This window comes from Phodopus roborovskii, unplaced genomic scaffold (genome assembly GCF_943737965.1).
Source record: "Phodopus roborovskii unplaced genomic scaffold, PHOROB, whole genome shotgun sequence".
In the NCBI taxonomy this organism is placed as follows: Eukaryota; Metazoa; Chordata; class Mammalia; order Rodentia; family Cricetidae; genus Phodopus; species Phodopus roborovskii.
Genome location: NW_026126407.1, coordinates 49,350,323 through 49,371,479, shown reverse-complemented (window position 1 = coordinate 49,371,479; position 21,157 = coordinate 49,350,323). Strand labels below are relative to the sequence as shown.

The following is a 21,157-nucleotide window of genomic DNA, read 5'->3' as shown; positions in this document are numbered from 1 at the left end:
CCCATGGCTGTGAGGGCCTTCTCTGTTATGACTATTTGGGCATTTCTCATCCTTTGTGCCAGGGATGGGGGTCCTAAAGCATCTGCTGAACTCATATTTCTTACTTACTACTTACTGCTTATTACTCATTACTACAGAAAGAAATAATGCTTTTACCTGAGTAGGACAGACACACACCAGACAGGTTAAAAAGTGGTTCACTTCTTGTCTGCATGCACACCCACACAGGACACTTCTAACACTAGCTTAAACATATAAAAGCCATTGCCAAGTGTGGTGGTGCATACCTGTAACCCAAATACTTTGGAGATAGAGGTAAGAGGATCATTTCACGATTATCCTCAACTATATAGTGAGTTCAAAGCCAGTGTAGGCTATATGAGGCCCTATCTCAACCTCCCTCCAAAAATAAGTAAATAAACACACATAGGTTCACACATAGTTATTTGTGGAGCTACCATGCATTTGCAGACAAATTATGAGTGTTCATAACTTGTGAGAACTAGAGTAATGTCAATTCAGTTATTCACATCACTGAGCTACCTATACTAGACAGCACAAGAAGCTCAGATCCTGATTGTTTGGAAACTGTAGCATGTGTATGCGTGTGTGTGTGTGTGTGTGTGTGTGTGTGTGTGTGTGTGTCTGTCTGTCTGTCTGTCTGGGTGTATGCACTGAGTGCAGGTGGAGGCTCAGGATGTCAGATCACCCTACAGATGGAGTTACAGGCAGGTTGTGAGCCACCTGACGTGGGTACTAAGAACTGAAGTTTGGCCCTCTACAAGAGTACTACATGCTCTCAGCTACTGAGCCATCTATCCTGCCTGCAGTTTATACCAAAGTATAGGCTATTGATGGGATGGAAAGATGGTTAAGAACATTAGCTGCCCTTCTTGATCACCTGAGTTTGATCCCTAAGACCTATGTGATAGAGAACCATCTCCCACAGTTGTTCTCTGAATGTCACAAATGATCCATACATGCATATACATGAACAGATAAATGAAATAAACAATTATAATACATTTAGTCACTCACATGTCTTAGGGTTATCATTGCTGTGATGAAACACCATGACCAAACAAGTTAGGGAGGAAGGGGTTTATTTGGCTTACACTTCCACATCATAGTCTACCATTGAAGGAAGTCAGAACAGGAACTCAAACAGGGCAGGAACCTGGAGGCAGGAGCTGATGCAGAGGCCATGGAAGGGTGCTGCTTACTGGCTTTCTCAACTGCCATTCTTATTGAACCCAGGACCACTAGTCCAGGGGTAGCAATCCTATCTGTTACAGGGCCCTCCTGGCTGGCATACCCTGCCCACTACCCTGAACTCTCCAGCTCAGGGAGCTGGGCTGTTCTTCCCTATATAATCCAGCCATTTTGATTACCTGCTCTCTTTGTACCTTTGGACCTCTCCTGGGCACTACACCTGATCATCCCTCCCCACTCCTCACTCAGTTTAGTCATATCTACTCTGAACTCTCCCAGATGTGTCTGCCTCTACCGATGCTCTCCCACATATCTACAATAAACTTTCTCCTCCACCATACCTAGGAGCAGTCATGTTCTTTTCCTTTTATTTCTTTTTCCATTCATTTGTGTAACATGAAGTTCTTTGTCCCAGCTGGTCCTGCTGCCTTTCTTAGCACCAAATAAACACACAGACACTGTAATAATTATGAGACTATTGGCCAATGACTAGGGCTTCTTATTACCTAGCTCTGTCTTGTTAACCCATTTCTATTAATCTAACTATTTCCATGTGGTCTTATTTTACTGGAGAAGGGTCTGGACCTCTTACCCCTTTGCGGTCTCACATGGTGTCTGCTAAGCATCTCCACAGAAAGTGATTTCCTATTTGTCCCTGCTTATATCCTGATTCTGCCCAATCAGTATTTTATTCATTAACCAATAAGAAAAGCATATATACAGAAGAACATTCCCCATCATATTTGGACTGAGACCAGTCATATTCCTTCTTTTTTCTTTTTCTTTTTTTTTTTTATTCAAAAATACAAAACATTTTACAAACTTAGATCCCAGAGTCTTAAAATTCTAATGCTTTAAAAATCCAGTCTCTGGCTGAAGAGATGGCTCTGCAGTTAAGAGCACCAGCAGATCTTCCAGAAGTCCTGAGTTCAATTCCCAGCAACCACATGATGGCTCACAACCATGTATAATGAGATCTGGTGCCTTCTTCTGGTATACAGGAGTATATTCAGTCAGAACACTGTATATACAGTGCCAGTGGTGGTGGCACATGCCTTTAATCCCAGCACTTGAGAAGAAGAGACAGGTGGATCTATAAGTTCAAGGCCAGCCTGGTCTATGAAGTGAGTTCCAGGACATCCAGAGCTGTTACACAGAAAAACCTGTCTCAGAATAAACAAACAAGAACAAGCAAGCAAAAAATACAAGTCTCTATAAAACTCTAAAATCTCTTGTAAAACTTTAAGTCTCTCAACTTTGGGCTTTCTTATTTCAGAGTCACAATCATACCAAAACCAAAATAAGGCAATATCCAGTCTGGGATTCACTCATAATCTTCTGGCCTCCTCAAAAGGACTTGGGCCACTTCCCTCGCTCCACCCCCTGCAGCCCACACAGATTGTCTCCTAGAGACAGGATGGCTCCACACCACTGCTGCCACTGTCCTTGGTGGCTGCCGATGGTCCTGGCATCTCCAAGATGCTCGAGTCTCCTCCAGCCCTGCCACACAGTGTCGAGCTTCAGCTGCTCTCCAAACTCCTTATGCCTTTAGTACTGGTGCCACCTAGGAACTTTTACATGTGACCAAGTTTGGCTGCCACCTCTGGACCACAGGTTCTATGTGCTGACTTTGAGGAAACACTTCCCAGAATATTTTACCCTTTGTGGTCTTAGAGCCCAAGTCCAAGTGCTTAGAGTGAAAAATATGAGTAGGATGACATAATAAATCTCTACCCCCTCCTCTAAATTTTTCCATGAACCTAAAACCTCTCTAAGAAAAATAAGAACTTGGACTGGGAAGTGTAGCTATATCTCAGTAGTAAAAGCACAAGCAAGGACTCAGGTTTGACCACCAAAAAGGTTTTTTAAGATTTATTTATTTAATGTATGTGAATCCTCTATCTGCATGTATGACTATGCCAGAAGAAGGCTTCAGATTCCACTATAGATGATTGTGAGCCATCATGTGGGTACTGGGAATTGAACTCGGGACCTCTAGAAGAACAGTCAGTGCTCTCAACTGCTGAGCCAGCTCTCCAGCCCTGTAAGAAGGCATATCTTTTAAAATAAAAAATAAATAAATAAAGATAAATTTTCAGTTTTTATCAAAAAAAGAAGGCATATCTTTTTTTTTTCCTTTTATGTTTTTGAGACAGGATTTTTCTATGTAGCCCTAGCTGTCCTGGAACTAGCTCTTGTAGACAAGTCTGACCTCAAACTTACAGAGATACACTTGCCTCTGCCTCCTGGGTGCTGGGATTAAAGGTATGCAACACTACCACCTGTAAAAAGTTTTTAATTCATTTTTAAGGAAGAAAAAATGGCATTGCAGGACACAATTCTACCCTCAGTTTTCCACATTGTATACAAAGGCATTTACTTAAAAACAAAGTATTTAGAAAGTGTCTGAAAAAGCCTTATCACTCTTTTCAGGTTTGAAAGTCTGTTTGCTAAACTGGAAAAGAAGCAGAAGGAATTAGGAATTGCCAGCTTTGGAGCCTCTGTCACCACCATGGAGGAAGTCTTCCTTCGGTCAGTAGGTGTGGGCTTCTATCTGCCCCAGACCTTCATTGGGGATGATTTTGTTAAAGTGTTATGCCTTGGGGTACTGTCAGAGATGGAGATGTGAACACAGCAGCGCAGGGACTCAGAGCCAGAGTTCAGATGTAAGTTTCCCAGACACCTGAATACTTACAAAGCCATGGCCTCTGTGCCAGGAATGTGCCTGTGCTACCCAGGATCCCTCCTGAGACAACCACCCAACACAGGTCAGCGTGAAGTTAAAAGGTCCTCTGAGGCTTGGGTCACCACACAGGATTTATACTTCTGTACTGAAAGGCTGAAGGTTAGCTCTCAGGTCTTTAGAGTGCCAGACCAATGCTGTATTTCTGGTGAGTTTCTTGAATGCTGGTCTGGCTGATACAGTGCTAATAGCTGGAAGTAAAATATATATTTGTGAAATATTTTTTTCTTCTTGAGGAAGCCATGGTCAGAAGAAGCAGCATAATAACTGACTATAAGTTATAAGATTTTATGCTATGTTCTCAAAGACATCTACCTCAGGGGCTGTGGAGACCAACAGGAAGGCCAGCATTACAGTAGGGAGACCAGTGGGTACATACAGTCTGGCACAGAAAGAGTTCGTGCACCTTGAAACACAACAGACAAGGGAGGGAGGGAAGGAAAATCAGCAACTTTTGGTGCATCTTAGTTGAATAAAAAAGCTACATGCCAACCTGCTGTCAGCTGTATCTGAGGACTCAGGTCTAGGTTTCTCTCCAAAGCTATAGGCCTCTGTATCTTTGTGTTTCCTGGAATTCAATGCCTGTTAGTCCCAAGTCCACTTGGTCATCCCATTTACATTCAGCACATGGCCCCAGCCAACATCTGACTGTCATTTTACCTCAGCTCCAGGTCAGTGGTTTATCTGAGTAACTTACCTCAGTAGAAAAATATCCCGAGTCTCTGCCAGCCTGCCAAGGATCCTGCTAGCAATAAGGGCAGGCAGCACAGCAGAAACTCAGATGGCGGGTGGCATATTTTTTTTTCAAGACAGAGTTTCTCTGTGTAGCTTTGGAGCCTGTCCTGGAATTCACTCTGTAGACCAGGCTGGTCTTGAACTCACAGAGATCCTCCTGCCTCTGCCTCTGCCTCTGCCTCCCGTGTGCTGGAATTAAAGGCATGTGCCACTACCACCCAGATCTTTTTTTTTTTTTTTTTACTTTCATGGATCATGTTGTTGTAAACATTTTGTGTGGTTTTGTGTGGTTGCATGCACACATTTCTCTTGGATAAATGCCTGGGAGTGGATTATACAATAATTTCTGTCACTCCATTAGTGATGCAGTTCTGTCATTCAGAAGCTTCTGTCAGAAGCACTAAAATAGAAAATGCCATCGGCTTCATTGCTAGTATGTTTGTCCATTTGTTCACATTCGCTCATCTCTCTACTCAGTGACTAGCTAGGAACACCATGGGCACAGCCAAGCAAATGCCAGAAGAGAAAACCAGAGGGGGCACTGCCTCTGAGAACTTTGCATGTGTGCAGGGAGACTGACTGAAGTTCATATTCCTAACCATAACCTGAAGAGAGTGGTGCCTGAGAACATATTAACTCCGACAATTGTGACAGCCTTGAGCAGGTTAAAATGCAACCGTGGCACATCCTGACCCCAAGCACCTGCTGCAGGACCCCACCACCTGCCCTCCCTCTACTGTGTCTATCCCTGTCGTGCTCTTCTGCAGCATAGTTGTCTGCCTCCCAGGCTTAGCTTAGGCAGGCAGACCCCCTAACCTTTGTCTTCTTGGGACCCAGCACAGGTTGTGTGATGAGCCCTCTTGACACATGGTGAAGCCACAGTGCTAGACATCTCTTCTTAACCCCCCTTGAACACCCTGACTATAAATACTGACACTGGGTAGTTACCTTTGGGAACAGGGCCCTATGCACTAGAACCCCAACTGGTTGTCTCTTTCCCTGCATCTGGCTACGCAGAGGTGATGTTCTGGAGATATGCACTGATGGATGAATGGGTGGATGAGTGAGTGAGAGAGAGAACAAGCTGCTGCCTCGTTCTGCTGCTTCAGAGCCTCTTTAAAAAGTCCTCTTTCTGTGTTGATGACTTGGTGGAACAATCTCTTCATTATGACTGATGGCTGTGTTCTGGTGCAGGGTTGGTAAGCTGGTGGACACCAGCATGGACATTCAAGCCATCCAGCTTCCTGCTCTTCAGTACCAGCATGAGAGGCGGGCAAGTGACTGGGCTTTAGATAGTAACTTGTGTGGGGTAATGGACCCAACGAACGGCATTGGAGCCATAGTAGAGGAAGAAGAAGCCATGCTCAAGCTCAACACCGGGGTGAGCATCTCAACCTGGGACCACACAAGGCTGGCATGGGAAGGTTGCCATCCTCCCAACTCTTCATATAAATGGAGGCAGGGGGCAGTCCACATAACAGCAGCTTCAGTAGAGAATGGAGGGCAGATTACAGCTTGTGCTGCGTGGTTCAGCAGGGAGAGAAAACATTCAGATGGCTTTTTTATTTGATACTTTTTGGGAAAAGAGCTCACTCTGTTGTCCAAGTTGGCCTAAAACTCACTATGTAATCCAGGATGGCCTCAAACTTGTGGTGATCATCCTGGCTCTGCTTCCAAATGCTGGGATTACAGGTGTGCTCTGCCACACCCGCCTGAAATATATTCTTGTCTAACTTGGGCATGCACAGAAAACTGTACATTTTCTTTTAACAATGAAATTTCCTTGTTGGAGGGGCCTGCCTTATGCCAAGCTCTGTGCTAACATGCCTTGACAGCCACCTAATGAGGTAAGAGGGCAGCAGGGAGGACACTCTCCCATTTTAGAGCCAGAATACCAAGATCTAACCAAAATTCACATACCCAACATGTGCAGAGCCTCAGCCTAGAAGCTTGGCTCTTAGTTCCTGAGGTAAGATCAAGAAGGAGAGATGTAGTGCAGGGAGTCCCAGGAGGCAGGTGAGGGGAGTTGTCTGTCTGCTATGTATAAGCCAGGCTAGAGCCTTCACTTCACCTCCATTGAAGGGCAAAATAAAGGCAGGGAGCCCCAGCCAGACCTTCAGTACTCTGATAAAAGCATCTGCCAAGCCTTTGTGGCTAATAGTGAGACCTCACAAACCCATGTAGGGATCTGCTGGCACATGTACTTTCCAAGTTTTTGAGTTCCACACATGGCTCCACATCACCACCAATTGTTCTTGGTGTAGCTGCCCAGGAGAATGTCAACCAAAGTCCCATAGTGTGTGTCACTTGGGTCAGCACTTGGTCTGCTGCCAGTCCCCGTGTACAGCATGTCCTCTGCTTCACCTCTGCTGCAGCTTGCCCTCCACTGCCAGCAGTTCTGGGCCATGTTCCTGAAGAAGGCTACATACAGCTGGCGGGAATGGAAGATGGTAGCGGCTCAGGTCCTGGTGCCCCTGACCTGCATCACCCTAGCCCTCCTGGCTATCAACTACACCTCAGAGATCCTTGATGACCCTCCTCTGAAGCTAAGCCTGGACGAGTATGGTAGAACAGTTGTGCCCTTCACGGTCTCAGGCGCCTCTCAACTGGATCAGCAGTTGTCTGAGCATCTGAAAGACATGCTGCAGGCTGAGAGGCAGGAGCCCCGTGAAGTGTTGGGTGAGGAGTAGCTGGGGCGTGGGGCCCAGGGGTACTGACAGTGTTGTTGTTGTGTCTGGGTTGGATCATCCTTTACTGACCTTTGCCTTTATAGCACATTTAGCAGCATCCCTGGTATGGCCTACCTCATATCATGGCAATCAAATTTGCCTTTATACATTATCACATGTCCCTTAGGCTAAAGCTCATGATACTAAGTCAGGAAATATTCTTGGGATACCAGAGGCACAGGCACACTCCTATGACATGGACATAATCATTCTTTGGGACCCTTTATGAACAAAATGCAGAGGTTGGAGAGATGGCTCAGCAGTTAAGAGCACTGACTATACTTCCAGAGGACCTGGATTTAATTCCCAGCACTCACAATGAGAGCTCACACCTGTCTGTAACTCTAATCCCAGGGGATCTGACACCCTCACACAGACATATATGCAGGCAGAAGAAAAGGCAAGAAGTTCAGTGATTACTGTATAACTTGCCTTTGTTTATAGACTAGGCTGCTGATAGTATGCTGCCATGTGACATAGAGCTTTCCTCCAACACCTTGAAATTTACAGCTGCCTTGACTTTCTGGTAGTCATTGATCGTATTGTCCCAGGCTTAAACTGCCATGTTCTGGAGTGTCCTGGAAGGTTTTCTTCTTTCACCACTCCCTCCCACATTGTTACCAGCAACCCTGAGGTTCTCTGGACAGATTGATGACAAAATGACAAGAGTTCCTTCTTGGTAAATGGGTGATTATATCAGCAGTTGAGAAATTGTCAGCACCATGTGGGCCCTGCTGGCCCAGTGGCAGTCCCAGGAGCCCAGGGTCCCAACTCACCTGTGCCTGTGTTGAATCCCTGAGAGTCATTGGATCAATGATGGTGCTCCTATTTGTCCCACCTGGTACCCTGACACTGTATTACTCCACAGGTGACCTAGAGGAGTTCCTGGTTTTCAGGGCCTCAGTGGAAGGGGGCGGCTTTAATGAACGGTGCCTGGTAGCAACATCCTTCAGAGATACAGGAGAACAGACAGAGGTCACTGCCTTGTTCAACAACCAGGCATACCACTCCCCAGCTACTGCCCTGGCCATTGTGGACAATCTTCTATTCAAGCTGCTGTGTGGCCCTCAGGCCTCCATTGAGATTTCCAACTATCCCCAGCCCCGGAGCACCCTGCAAGTTGCCAAGGACCAGTTCAATGAGTACGTGTACAGCCCACACACCCATTCAGGTGGATTGCCATTGTGACTGTGCCAGAAACAAGTCTTTGTAGATGGAAGAATGATGGTGTATTTACCCTTAGATGCTGCTGCTCCTTGGCCAAGGTCACTTCAGCCCCTCAGACTTTCCTATCTCAGCAAATCAGAACCTAAACACCCATTCCACAGGGGCTGTGGTCTGAGGATATCTTTGCCTTCTCTTTCTGGCAGAGTCCTTGGCAGTAGGGTAGGGGCTGTGCTTAGAGATGAAGAAAAGTAGTCTCACCTATTCGGCTGTAGACTGGGAGATCCAACAAGCAGGCTAAGGGGCAGACTATTATGAGGATACCAGTTGTTCATGAAAATGTTACCCACAGCATACAGTCAGGTGCTTTTTCATGTAGCAGAGGTGGCCGCTTCACCTCAGTGTCTTTCTGTTAACTCTAATTGTCTCCCAACAGTCCTGAACTTTCTAACAATCACTCATCCTCCCAACTCTCAGCCCTCAAAACTGCTTATCTGTTGTTTCTGTAGGGCTTCCTGATGTGGTTATTTCATAGAAATCGAATTGTATAGCACATGACCTGTCAGCATGGTGTGTCTAGGGTTTGTCCATGTTCTGGCCTCCTTCCCCTGCTATCCCTTTCTTTTTCTTGTCAAACACTTTTTGGTTTGGGGTGTTTTTTTGGAGAGGGTGTTTTGTTTTGTTTTGTCAAGACAGGATTTCTCTATGTATTGGCCCTGGCTGTCCTGGAACTCCCTCTGTAGACCAGGCTGGCCTTGAAGTCACAGAGATCCACCTGCCTCTGCCTCCCAAATGCTGGTGTGCCACCACACCCAGCTTAATGCAACTCTTTATCCCAATATCATTTGTTAAAAATATCTAAAGTTTTTAAGCTCTGAAGTAAAGCTTTCTGAGCCCATTTCTAGAAGGTATTGTTGTCAACTAGCTGTAGAACACATGATGTTATAGGAAGGGGAATCTATCTACCACAGAGGCCTAGGAAAGTTAACAGTGAGGTCTAGAGGAGGTGATCAGAGAGCAGGGCAGGAATTCCCAGCAAACATAGTGACATACAGAAGTACAAGTGTCCCTGAGTGCACAGGGACAATGGTTTAGAAACCTATAGAAGCAGCCTAGGGGAGAATGCTGCCCTTGCTCATTCATGACACTGAGAGGAGCCATCCTTAGGGAGTGGGATTTTACCATCTTTAAGGTCCTTCCTTACCCCCCTTGAGCAGTTTGGCTACTGTCCATGGATTTGGATGGTAATGACCAAGGGCTCAATCTTTCCCACTACCCAGACGCACTGTGCTCTGCCCTCCCCAGGGGCCGGAAGGGATTTGACATCGCCCTCAATTTGCTCATCGCCATGGCATTTCTGGCCAGCACGTTTTCTATCCTGGCAGTCACTGAGAGAGCTGTCCAGGCCAAGCATATTCAATTTGTGAGCGGTGTCCATGTGGCTACCTTCTGGCTTTCTGCTCTGCTGTGGGACCTCATCTCCTTCCTCATTCCTAGTCTACTACTTCTGGTGAGTGCTGGGTGTGCTGGACCCTGCCCTCCACATCCAGGAACACATATGGGGTCCCTTACAAAACCAGAACCAGCAGGGAAGTCCATCTAGCAGCTGAGTTCTGATCCAGGGGACTGTTGAAAACAATGGGTGTTTTCTTCCTTGCCCTTTGATAGGCAAGACTAGGGCTAGCTGTCCTGGTTTAGTAACCTCGAAACTATCTTAGAGAGGTCCCAGGGTAACAGCCACCATGGAGCCATTAGGTCTGACAGCCAATCAGCGCCTAAAAAACATTGAATGCTCCCAACATTCCCTTCCCCTGACCCTGGGGAGCTTCCTGTGCACTGACCAGCCTCATGTGTGCTGCTGCAGGTGGTGTTCCAAGCCTTTGATGTGCAAGCCTTCACGAGGGATGGCCACCTGGCCGACTTGCTGCTGCTGCTCATGCTGTACGGCTGGGCCATCATCCCCCTCATGTACCTCATGAGCTTCCTCTTCTCGGCTGCATCCACAGCTTATACCAGGCTGACCATATTCAACATCCTGTCGGGCATTGCCACCTTCATCATAGTCACTATCATGCGCATCCCAGGTGGGAACTGAATAACACCCTGAGCCACGGGCCACCCACTTAACCATTTTGTACAAGGAGACCCTGCTTAGCCAGTCACAATGGTGGGAGGGTGTCTGCAGCATTCTCCCAGGGGCCACACAAGGAGGGACCACTTTCCTTGGCCCAGCCTAAGCTAGATCCTGTCTGCCAGTGCCTGGTGCAGGCATACCTAAGACTTGACCTTCCTTTCCTGGATCTGTCCCCAGTGTATATGTCTGTACCTCTTCACAGCTGTGAAATTAGAAGAACTTTCCAGAACCTTGGATCATGTGTTCTTGGTGCTGCCAAACCACTGCCTGGGCATGGCAGTCAGTAGCTTCTATGAGAACTATGAGACTCGACGGTACTGCACCTCCTCACCGGTTGCTACCCGCTACTGCAAGAAGTACAGTGAGTGTCCAGATGGGCCCTCTTACCACTCTCTCCCTTTGCAGCCAGAGCTCCCCCAGGACTTGCCCACCTAAGGGGCTTATAGTAATCCTTTTTCTGCTCCCTGTAACACAGTATCAGAGGCTGAGTAAGTTATAGATCAAAAGTTCTTACTGTCCTGTAGCCCTCCAAGGACGAAGTCCCACTTCTGGCAATGACTATCTTGCTCACAGAATCCCAAGGATACACAAGGCTTCATGTGACCTGAGATGAGTTGACTTGTATCCTCTGGCCTCTTAGAAAGCCACCAGAGTTCACTTATGAAGCTTTGCCTCATAGAATGTATTTAATGCTGTCACCTCTCAGAGGCCCCCTCCCTTTAAATGTCATAATTAAATTAAATTTCCACCTTTAAAAATATTATACGTATGGGTGTTTTGCCTATATTGCCTGTGTACCACTTTCATGCTTGGTACCCAGAGACCAGAAAAGTTGGTTGTGAGCCACCATGGTGTTACTAAGAATTGAGCTTGGAATCGAATCCTCCTCTGCTACACCCAGCCCCAGATTTCCTCCTTTTTAACACCTCACAATAGGGATTGCTCCATAGTCTGAGTCATCAGACACTTTATCCTCATCACCGGCCCCTTACTACTGCTTACATGTTCTAGGCCTGCTTCTGGGCATCTGATTTTTCCACATGTCCTGGTGCCCTGCAACTTCTAGAACAGAATACCACAGCCTGTGGTATAATCAACAGATACATAGTCCATAGTTAAGGTGTGAGCAATGCCATCACCCTCCAGAGGCTCAGGGGATGATCCATCATGCCTCTGTCAGCATTCTGTGATCCACAGGTTCCTTGGCTATGGCTTTCATCTCTGTCTATGCACAGCCTCCTCCCCTGTGTCTCTGAGTCTCATATTTCCTGCCTTTCTCTTACAAGGACATGTTACTGGATGTGGGGCTAACCCTAAATCCAGGATCTCCCCCTTAGGTCTTTAGTGACATCTCCAACTGTCTCATTTCTTAACAAAGTCACGTTCACAGATTAAGAGTTAGACCTATTTGGGGATGGGGGCTTTTTATACCTGGAATGGTCTCCTTTTTACATCAGCAGGGAGATCAGCAGTCACATCTACAGAGCCCTGCATACCCTAAGGCAAAAGTGCAGTTTCTTCCCTAAGACAGAGCTTATGAATGCCTGTCCAGTCTCTAAACTTGAATGGCTGGAGAGGGCTGTGATTAGGGCATCTTCATATTGCTGTCCAGTCTCAAGTCAAGGTAGTGTGAATAGCAGAGGAGGTTGTAATTTGTGATCAGTCCTTTGTCACAGGTGTGCAAGGTACACCTCACATGGTAGAATTCTTACAGAGCTGGAAAGAACCTAGGCTCTTGTTTGACATTGACAAACATAAGGCATGCCCTCAAGAACTGGAGCATATAGCCTTGGTGGAAGTTCTGGACATTAATGTGACCTGGGGAGCTAAGGACAGCACTGTGGTCCAGGAAGGGAAAGGGTAACCGGCATGTGGCCCAGCCTTGCTCCTTGCCCTACACAGACATCCAGTACCAAGAGAACTTTTATGCTTGGAGCAGCCCAGGGGTTGGCAAGTTTGTGACCTCCATGGCTGCCTCAGGGTGCATCTACCTCGCCCTGCTCTTCCTCATCGAGACCAACCTGCTGTGGAGACTGAGGACCTTCATCTGTGCCTTCCAGAGGAGGTGGACTCTGGTGAGTGTCTCCTGGAAATTCAGGAATGCTAACAGATGCTCCCTACACCCACCAGGGACAGGGAAGGACTGCCTCCCTATGAGCCCAACCTTGAAGCTCGTATACTTTGAGCATCTCTCCCATTTGTCACACTGCCTCATGGCCAGAACATACTGTTAGCTGCCAGCATGGCCAGATCTAAGTACACTGTCACAGCACAGGAAGGGGTCTTGGCACTTGTTATTTTCAAGATCTGCCATAAAGCCTGAGATCCTGAGCTGTGGCAGCCTAGCAGAGGCAGCACCTGAGCCACTTGAGGTGCCCAGCTAGACAGAAGTCTGCTCCACTTGTTATCACATAAACACATATATTCCTTTTTACTATTTTAAGACAGGGTTTCTCTATGTAGCCTTGGCTGTCCTGAAACTCACTATATAGACTAAGCTGGCCTGACTCAGAGATCCACCTGCCTCTGCCTCCTGAGTGCTGGGATTAAAGGTGTACACCACCCATCTGGCCATATATTTGTTTTTAATTAATTAATCGGTGTGTAGATGTGTGAGTGTGGAGGTCAGAAGACAACTTGTGGGAATTGATTCTGTCCTGCCATGTGGCTCGCAGGCATGGAACTTGGCTGTCTGCTTTGTCAGCAGGTGTCTTTACCCACTGAGCCATCTCACTGACCCCACACATTCAGTTTTTCATTACTTCCTTCATATACACAAACAGCAAGCTCTGTTAGAATCACACTGGGTATCCAGATTCACCTGAGTTGAACTGACTTCTCAAAAAACATTACAACTTCTCCCAAATGAGTTCTTCCCACATTAAGTCTTCCCAGACAGACACGATGGTACATACCTATAGTCTCGGCTACTCAGGAAGACAGAGCAGGGATCACTTGAGCTCATTAGTTGAAGCCAGCCTGAACAAAATAGCAATACACATCTCTTTAAAGAAAATGAATGAGTGAGCTGGCAAGAGTTTCAGAGGGTAAAAGTGCTTGTCACATAAGCCTGACAGCTTGAATTTGATCCCTGGAACTGATGCTGGAAGAGAGAACCAAGTTCTTTGGTCTGGAAAAAATGACTTGGCAGTTAAGAACACATACTGCTCTTGCAACTAACCCCAGTTCATTTCTGATACTCACATTAGATGTCTAACAACCAACTACCCACAACTCTAGCTCCAGGACTACCTGACACTTCACACCTCTGTGGGCTGTTCACTCGTACACACACACACACCACACACACACACACACACACACACACACACACACACAATTAAATTTTTAACTTTAAAAATGAAAAAAAATGGCTGGGGAGATGGTTCAGGATGATGAGCACTTGCTGCTCTTCCAGAGGACCCAGCTTCAATTACCAGCACCCTTATGGCGGCTCACAACTTACAAGGGATCTATTGCTCTCTTTTGGCCTTTGCAGGCACTGCTCTCATGTGGCTCAGGTGGTGCATGGATATACATGCAGTCAAAACAAAACTCATACATATAAAATACATTTTTAAAATTGTTTAAAAGATACCTTTGACTCCAGTTCCATTGGATTTTGGTACCCTCTTCTGGCTTGCAAAGACACGTGCAAACAAACAAATACATGGTGCATAGACACACATGAAAACATCCAACTATAAACATAATAAAAATAAACAAAAAAACCTCTTCATTCACATCACTCTGGCTATTGTTTTCTCCTTGAGTTCCACACTCAATTATTGTGCTAGGCCTTTCCTAGATGCTGAGTTCAGTCTCTAAGACATCCTACCTCTTGTGAAAGAGTGTATATGTGATAGGCATCATTTCCCATGTGGACATTGGTTCTTATCCTTCCTTCCATGGGGCTGGAATTCACATGTGTAGTCTCCATCTTAAATCATCAGGCAGAATTGCAGAACCGGACATCAGTGCTTCCTGAGGACCAAGATGTAGCTGACGAGAGGAGCCGAGTCCTGGTCCCCAGCTTGGACTCCATGCTTGACACACCTCTCATCATCAATGAGCTCTCCAAGGTAACACCAGCTGGCCCTAGTACCCCAGAGGTTAGCAGGGGCTAACAGCCAGAGGGCCTGAATTATCTTCAGACCTCCTCACCTGGGGCTTTCTCACTGGCATCTTACAGGTGTATGATCATCGAGCACCACTCCTTGCTGTGGACAGGATCTCTCTTGCAGTCCAGAAAGGGGAGTGCTTTGGCCTTTTGGGTTTCAATGGAGCTGGAAAAACCACAACATTCAAAATGCTGACTGGGGAGGAGACCATCACCTCAGGGGATGCCTTTGTTGGGGGTTACAGCATCAGTTCTGATATCGGAAAGGTGGGTGCAGCAGAAATACCATACTGATCTGGACCAGGCAAGACAAGGGCTACCTGAGAGACCAAATAGACTTGTCTTTGGCTCACAATAGGTATAGTAATATTTGTGGACATCTGGGCAAGGCCATGACAGGACCAGGCTTAAACAGGTAGAGGGAAGGAAATAATGGTCAAAGAAACAACTCAGCTGTCTGTGTCCACCCAACACTGTTCTGTGTCTAGGACACACAAATATGGTTTAAAGGCCTAGAAAGATAAGAGGAAGACAGGAAGGTCCAGGGCCCATCCAGATTCTCACTCATTAAGGTGAAACCAAAGTGAGGAGGGACCAGGTACATCCCATATGTTCCCTAATACCTGGGGACAGTATAGAAGGCCCCTATGTGCCAGAGCTGAAAAAAAGGGAAAGGGCATGAATATAAGCCCGTCAGTGAACTTCTATCCTGAGCTGAGAGCAGGGAGTGCTGGACTGAAAGAAGGGCTCATCCCAGACTTCTGAAAGCCAATATTATGTCCACAAGTATGAGCAGAGCAAGCAACCAGGCATGACCAGAGTGTACAGGCACAGCACTCAAGAGATTCAGATATTTTTTCTAGATTTATTTATTTTATGTGTGTGAGTGGTTTGCCTGTATGTGTGTATACTATGTGCATGCCTGGTCCCATGGAAGTCAGAAGAGGGCATTGGACCCCAGGAACTGAAGTAACAGATGATAAGAACTATCGTGTGGGTGCTGGGAACCAAACCAACTCCTCTAGAAGGGCAGGCAACAAATGCTATCTCTCCAGTCCCCAAACTCAAATTTAAGATCTTCAGTTATCTGACCAAAATTATAAAAATAACTTAATATGTCTAAGGATTAAAAATGGCTGGGCATGGTAGTGCACTCCTTTAATCCCAGCACTTGGGAGGCAGAGGCAGGAAGACCTCTATGAGTTGGAGACCAGCATGGTCTACATAATGAGTTTCAAGACAGTCAGAGCTACATAGAGAGATAGTCAGACTCCAGGGACAGACTCATTGGGATGTGAATTAAGGACAGGCGTAGAAACAGGCACCAGGACAAGGGGATCACTGTGATCCTCTGAGAGGAAATGACCTCTATAACCCATTCCCTCCCATACCATGTTCCAATCTAGGTTCGGCAGCGGATGGGTTATTGCCCTCAGTTTGATGCACTGCTAGATCACATGACTGGCAGGGAGATGCTGGTCATGTATGCACGACTCCGAGGCATCCCAGAGCGCCTCATCAGTGTCTGTGTGGAGAATACTCTTCGGGGTCTGCTACTGGAGCCACACGCCAACAAACTAGTCAAAACTTACAGGTGCGACCTACACTTAGCCTCTGTTCCTATGAGATAAGCCCTAGTTCTCTCAAAGTAGTTTAGGGTCTCCTTATTATAGAGCTCAAGGTCAGTGGTTCCAGAATCAGACTGGACTTGATAGCATGACTTAGACCCTACCATATGAGAGGACTTTCCTGTCATTTCCTGCCAAGGCAAGCTGACTGGTCATCTCACGGACCCCTGGGCACAGCTCCCACCATGGCCTCCAGCCCTGTGCAGTGGGCTTTCTAAATCCTCTGACCTGGGATGTTCTAGAGTCACTGGGTGTGGGTGGGCCTCGGCTGGAATCCAGGGTATTCATGTTAATTACTAATCCTGATCCACCTCCAGTGGCGGTAACAAACGCAAACTGAGCACCGCCATTGCCCTCATTGGAGAGCCCGCAGTCATCTTCCTGGATGAGCCGTCCACTGGCATGGACCCTGTGGCCCGGCGCCTGCTCTGGGACACTGTGGCCAGGGCCCGTGAATCTGGCAAGGCCATTGTCATCACCTCCCACAGGTAGTGCTTGGGCATCTGTGGGTCAGGGGCAGAGTCAGAATGGTGGGGGTGGAAACAGGTGAACAGAAGATATGGCAGCAGCTAGCATGGTCTGCAAGGATATTCCCAAGGCTCAGCATATGGATACATTCAGAATGGGGAATCAGAAATGGTCTGATCTGGGCATAGATACCCTCCTATCTGCACAAGCCTTTGACAGTCAGGGTGGGCATCAGCCTCCTCCAGCACTCTTTCAGACTTTCTCCTTTCCCCCAGTATGGAGGAGTGTGAAGCCTTATGTACCCGGCTAGCCATCATGGTTCAGGGCCAGTTCAAGTGCCTGGGCAGTCCACAACACCTCAAGAGCAAATTTGGCAGCGGCTACTCCCTGCAGGCCAAGGTTCGGAGCGAAGGGAAGCAAGAAGTACTAGAGGAGTTCAAGGCATTTGTAGACCTGACCTTCCCAGGTGTGTGCTGGATGGGGCCTGGGCCCCTGTCTGGGCATGTTATCTGCTGCACAGATTTTATTCCTCATGCCTAACCCCTCAACACAGAAGCCAAACTCTCCAGCCTGACCCACATGAGAATATGCTCTCTTCTGTACAGGCAGCATCCTGGAAGATGAACACCAAGGCATGGTCCATTATCATCTGCCTGGCTGTGACCTCAGCTGGGCCAAGGTGAGTGCAGGCCCCAGAATCCCACAGGGTGCTAGTAATGACAAAGAAGGGCCTTTTAGAACTCTTCACTCTATGGTAATCCCGGACTCTCTTCCAGGTAGAATCACCTTCATAGCTGATGGGTTTGAGTTCTTATATGTAAAATATTTGAGGTGGAAGAAAGGAATGTTTGCATGAAGGGAAACTGGTCCCAGAGATGGGACACAGTTGCTCAAGGTCATGCTTTGAGGTGAAAGCAAAGCTTTGGCTTCCACCTTGCTGCCCCTGCTCACCAGTGTCCTCTTCCCAAGCATTGCTGACCTCATGGGACTAACTTATCCAGGGGCTCTAGGACACACTGGGGAATGGTAGGATGAGATACAACTTCCCCTTATCAGAAGACTCGCTATCTGGGTTCTGGGCTCTCTTACTAGTAGCTTTTCTGTTTCAACAGGTATTTGGAATCCTGGAGAAAGCCAAGGAGAAGTATGGAGTGGATGATTACTCTGTGAGCCAGATCTCACTGGAGCAAGTGTTTCTGAGCTTTGCCCACCTGCAGCCCCCCACCACTGAGGATGGGCGATGAGGAGCTTGCGGCAGCCTTCAGAGCACCAGGCATGGGAGGGGCTAGGCAGTGCTCAGCTCTCCCTTCTAGTTTCTCTTTCCTTTAATTTTTAATCACTCTTTTCTATGATGGACATAAAAAAGAAATCAAGGTGATATGCACAAAATGGACCAAGTGTGTCTATCAGGAGCTGCAGGCAGGAATCAGCTGCAGATTTCCACTCTTGAAGACAGACTCTGAAACCACATCCCAGACCCAGAGCCCATTCCACAGTGCACACAGATAGGCCGTGGTCTTTGCATGGAGAACCATCCCAGGTGTTGCTGCAGCTAACCTGGGGGGGGGGGCTGAACTTCTTCCCAGTGCTTGTCCAGAGAGCCCCCCCAGGGACCCTCCATGTTTACATATGATAATAAGCTCCCTAGGGAGGAAAAATAAAGCCAACAGGCTTGAGCATCAACAAGGACTTCCCAGCTACCATGAATGAGCAGGAAAATTGACAATAACTCCATGAAGGGAAGATATTGGCTGTAAGTAGGTGCTGAGACCTTGGCTTCCAGTGCAGTTGTGAAGGCATCCTTGGGTGTCAGTGCTCTTTCAGGTATGGGCACTGCACCAAACTGAACTGATCCTGAGCCAGGTGTCACCCCACAGAGTATCGACAGCATAAGAAATGTGGTTAGACTCAAAGCAGAGTCCTCTATTCCCAGCTCTGTGCCTTCAAGAAGTTACTGGTCACAGGACAGTCAGGGAAACTACAGGACTGAGTGGTATCATCTCCTGAGGATACACTTACACAATTGTGATTCTATAGAAAATAAAGGCTAAGGGGACATGATTAGTCTTTGAGTCATAAATATGATATAAAGAGGGGTCAGAGGACTAGCTGACTACACCACAACCCATTTTCAAATATGGCTCTCATATCAGGTTTCCAATAAAGCAGGAATTGGCTTTTCCTAACAGAGAGGAAGCTTACAAGACTCACTGCTGTGAGAAGGAATAGCTTTGTATTAGTTACTTTCTATGGGATAAAATACCTGAGAAAAGCAACTTAAAGGGGGAGGGTGTGTTGCGTCTCCTGGTTCAAGATACAGTATCAGGGAGAAGAAGTCATAGTGTTGGGAGCTTCGAGCGATGATCAGTCATGCCGTATCTCCAGGCAGGAATGCTGGTGCTTGTCCCTTTGCTTCCTTCTTTCCAGTCCAGGACCCTGGCACATGGGATGCCACCACCCATGTTTCTTGTAGTTCAGTCTACCAAGAAGGTGGTAGGCAACAGGCCTAGATGAGAAAGGTAAACAGCAGGTGAGGTCAGCCTTCCATGTCAGTTAACACATCTAGAAACTCCCACACGTGCGCAAACACTTGCTACTGTGCTCCTTTTAAATCCCATCAAGTTGATAATCATCAGCCAAACAAGGCCCAAAGGCAAATGAAAAATGGGTCCTGTCTACATCATATGGGCTGATGCAAGGCACATCTGGTTCAACATCAAAAAGAAAAATTCCAGAGTCGTCTTCAACAAGAGTCCCTTTTCATTTATTTGCTATTGCTTCTTAAGGTTTTCTAAAACATTGAGTATACAATAAAGATCATGACTATCCAGAAAAAGACTGAGGGGACATGAGTAGTCTGAGTGTCACAGACTCAGAACCATAGGGAAATAGGGCTTGATCACTCTCTGTCTTAGTTACCTTCCTTATTGCTGTGATAAACTACTCTGACAAAAGTTACTGAAAGGAGTTCATATCAGCTGACTGTTCCAGATTCCAATCCATCAAGTGGAGGTCACAGCCCAAGAGCTAGAAGGAGCTAGTCATGTTGCATCTGCAGCCAGGAAGTAAACTCAGAGGGCAACAGCTGCTTGTGCTCGGCTCAACTCTGTATTAGTTTTAAAAATTAATCCAGGTAATGGTGCCACCCACCTGGGTAGGCCTACCCACCTCAGTTAACCTAATTAAGATAACCCTTCATAGTCATGCCCAGAAGTTCATCTCCTGGTGATTCTAGGTTCATCAAGTTGACAACTGAGATTGTCATAATTAGGGTTTCTATTGCTATAAAGAGACACCATGACGAATCTTTTTTTTTTTTTCTTTTTGGTTTTCAAGACAGGGTTTCTTTGTGTATCCTTAACTGTCCTAGAACTTGCTTTGTATACCAGGCTGGCCTGCAGCTCACAGAGATCTGCCTGCTTCTGCCTCTCAGGTGCTGGAATTAAAAGTACCACCATCACCTCCCAGCTAGACCAAGGCAAATCCTTTTCTGTTTTGTTTTGTTTTTGTTTTTCAAGACAGGGCTTCTCTGTGTAGCTTTGGAGACTGTCCTGGAACTAGCTATGTAGACCAGGCTGGACTCTACCTCACAGAGCTCGGCCTAAGGCAAGTCTTACAAAGAAAAACATTTAATTGGTACTGGCTTATAGTTTCAGAGCTTTAGTCCATTATCATTGTGGCAGGAAACGTGGCAGCATGCAGGCAGACATGATGCTGGAGAAGGAGCTGAGAGTTTTACATCGTCATCCATGAGCAGCCCAAGGAGGCTGTGTACCACACTGGGTGTAGCTTGAGCATAAAAGACTTTGAAACCCACCTCCACAGTAACACATTTACTCCCACAAGGCCACATCTCCTAATAGTGCCACTCCCTATGGGCCAAGCATTCAAACACATGAGTCTGTGGGGCTGTTCCTATTCAAGCCACCTCAGAGATTAACCATGCCATCTCATTAATTTGAGACAATTTGGTTGGTTGGTTGTTGTTTTAATTTATGTGCATGGGTTTGCCCACATGAATGACTATGCCCCTCCTTGTGTGCATGATTCACTCAGAGGTCAGAAGAGGCATTGCATCCCCTAGAACTGGAGTTATGGATTACTGTTAACCACCTTGTGGGTACTGAAAACCAAACAAGATTCTCCAAAAGAATAAGTGCTCTTAGCCTCTCAGCCACCTCTCCAGTCCCCCTATTGTTGTGTTTTTGTTTGATTGGTTGGTTG

General features: G+C 46.8%; 1 protein-coding gene across 2 annotated transcripts in view; it reads left to right on the top strand.

Moving 5' to 3' along the window:
- Abca3 (ATP binding cassette subfamily A member 3) overlaps window positions 1-18,994 on the top strand; it is a 50,398-nt gene extending 31,404 nt beyond the window's left edge. For both annotated transcript variants that reach the window (XM_051181241.1, XM_051181240.1), the window contains exons 19-33: window positions 3,646-3,744; window positions 5,885-6,071; window positions 7,066-7,369; window positions 8,288-8,561; window positions 9,889-10,093; window positions 10,448-10,667; window positions 10,920-11,078; window positions 12,620-12,792; window positions 14,671-14,799; window positions 14,910-15,104; window positions 16,244-16,431; window positions 16,783-16,953; window positions 17,209-17,399; window positions 17,539-17,612; window positions 18,046-18,994. In XM_051181241.1, coding sequence (XP_051037198.1) covers window positions 3,646-3,744; window positions 5,885-6,071; window positions 7,066-7,369; window positions 8,288-8,561; window positions 9,889-10,093; window positions 10,448-10,667; window positions 10,920-11,078; window positions 12,620-12,792; window positions 14,671-14,799; window positions 14,910-15,104; window positions 16,244-16,431; window positions 16,783-16,953; window positions 17,209-17,399; window positions 17,539-17,612; window positions 18,046-18,177 — 2,701 coding nt within the window. In that variant the 3' untranslated portion in view covers window positions 18,178-18,994. The remainder of the gene's footprint in view (window positions 1-3,645; window positions 3,745-5,884; window positions 6,072-7,065; window positions 7,370-8,287; window positions 8,562-9,888; window positions 10,094-10,447; window positions 10,668-10,919; window positions 11,079-12,619; window positions 12,793-14,670; window positions 14,800-14,909; window positions 15,105-16,243; window positions 16,432-16,782; window positions 16,954-17,208; window positions 17,400-17,538; window positions 17,613-18,045) is intronic.
- Window positions 18,995-21,157: the final 2,163 nt, after the last annotated feature.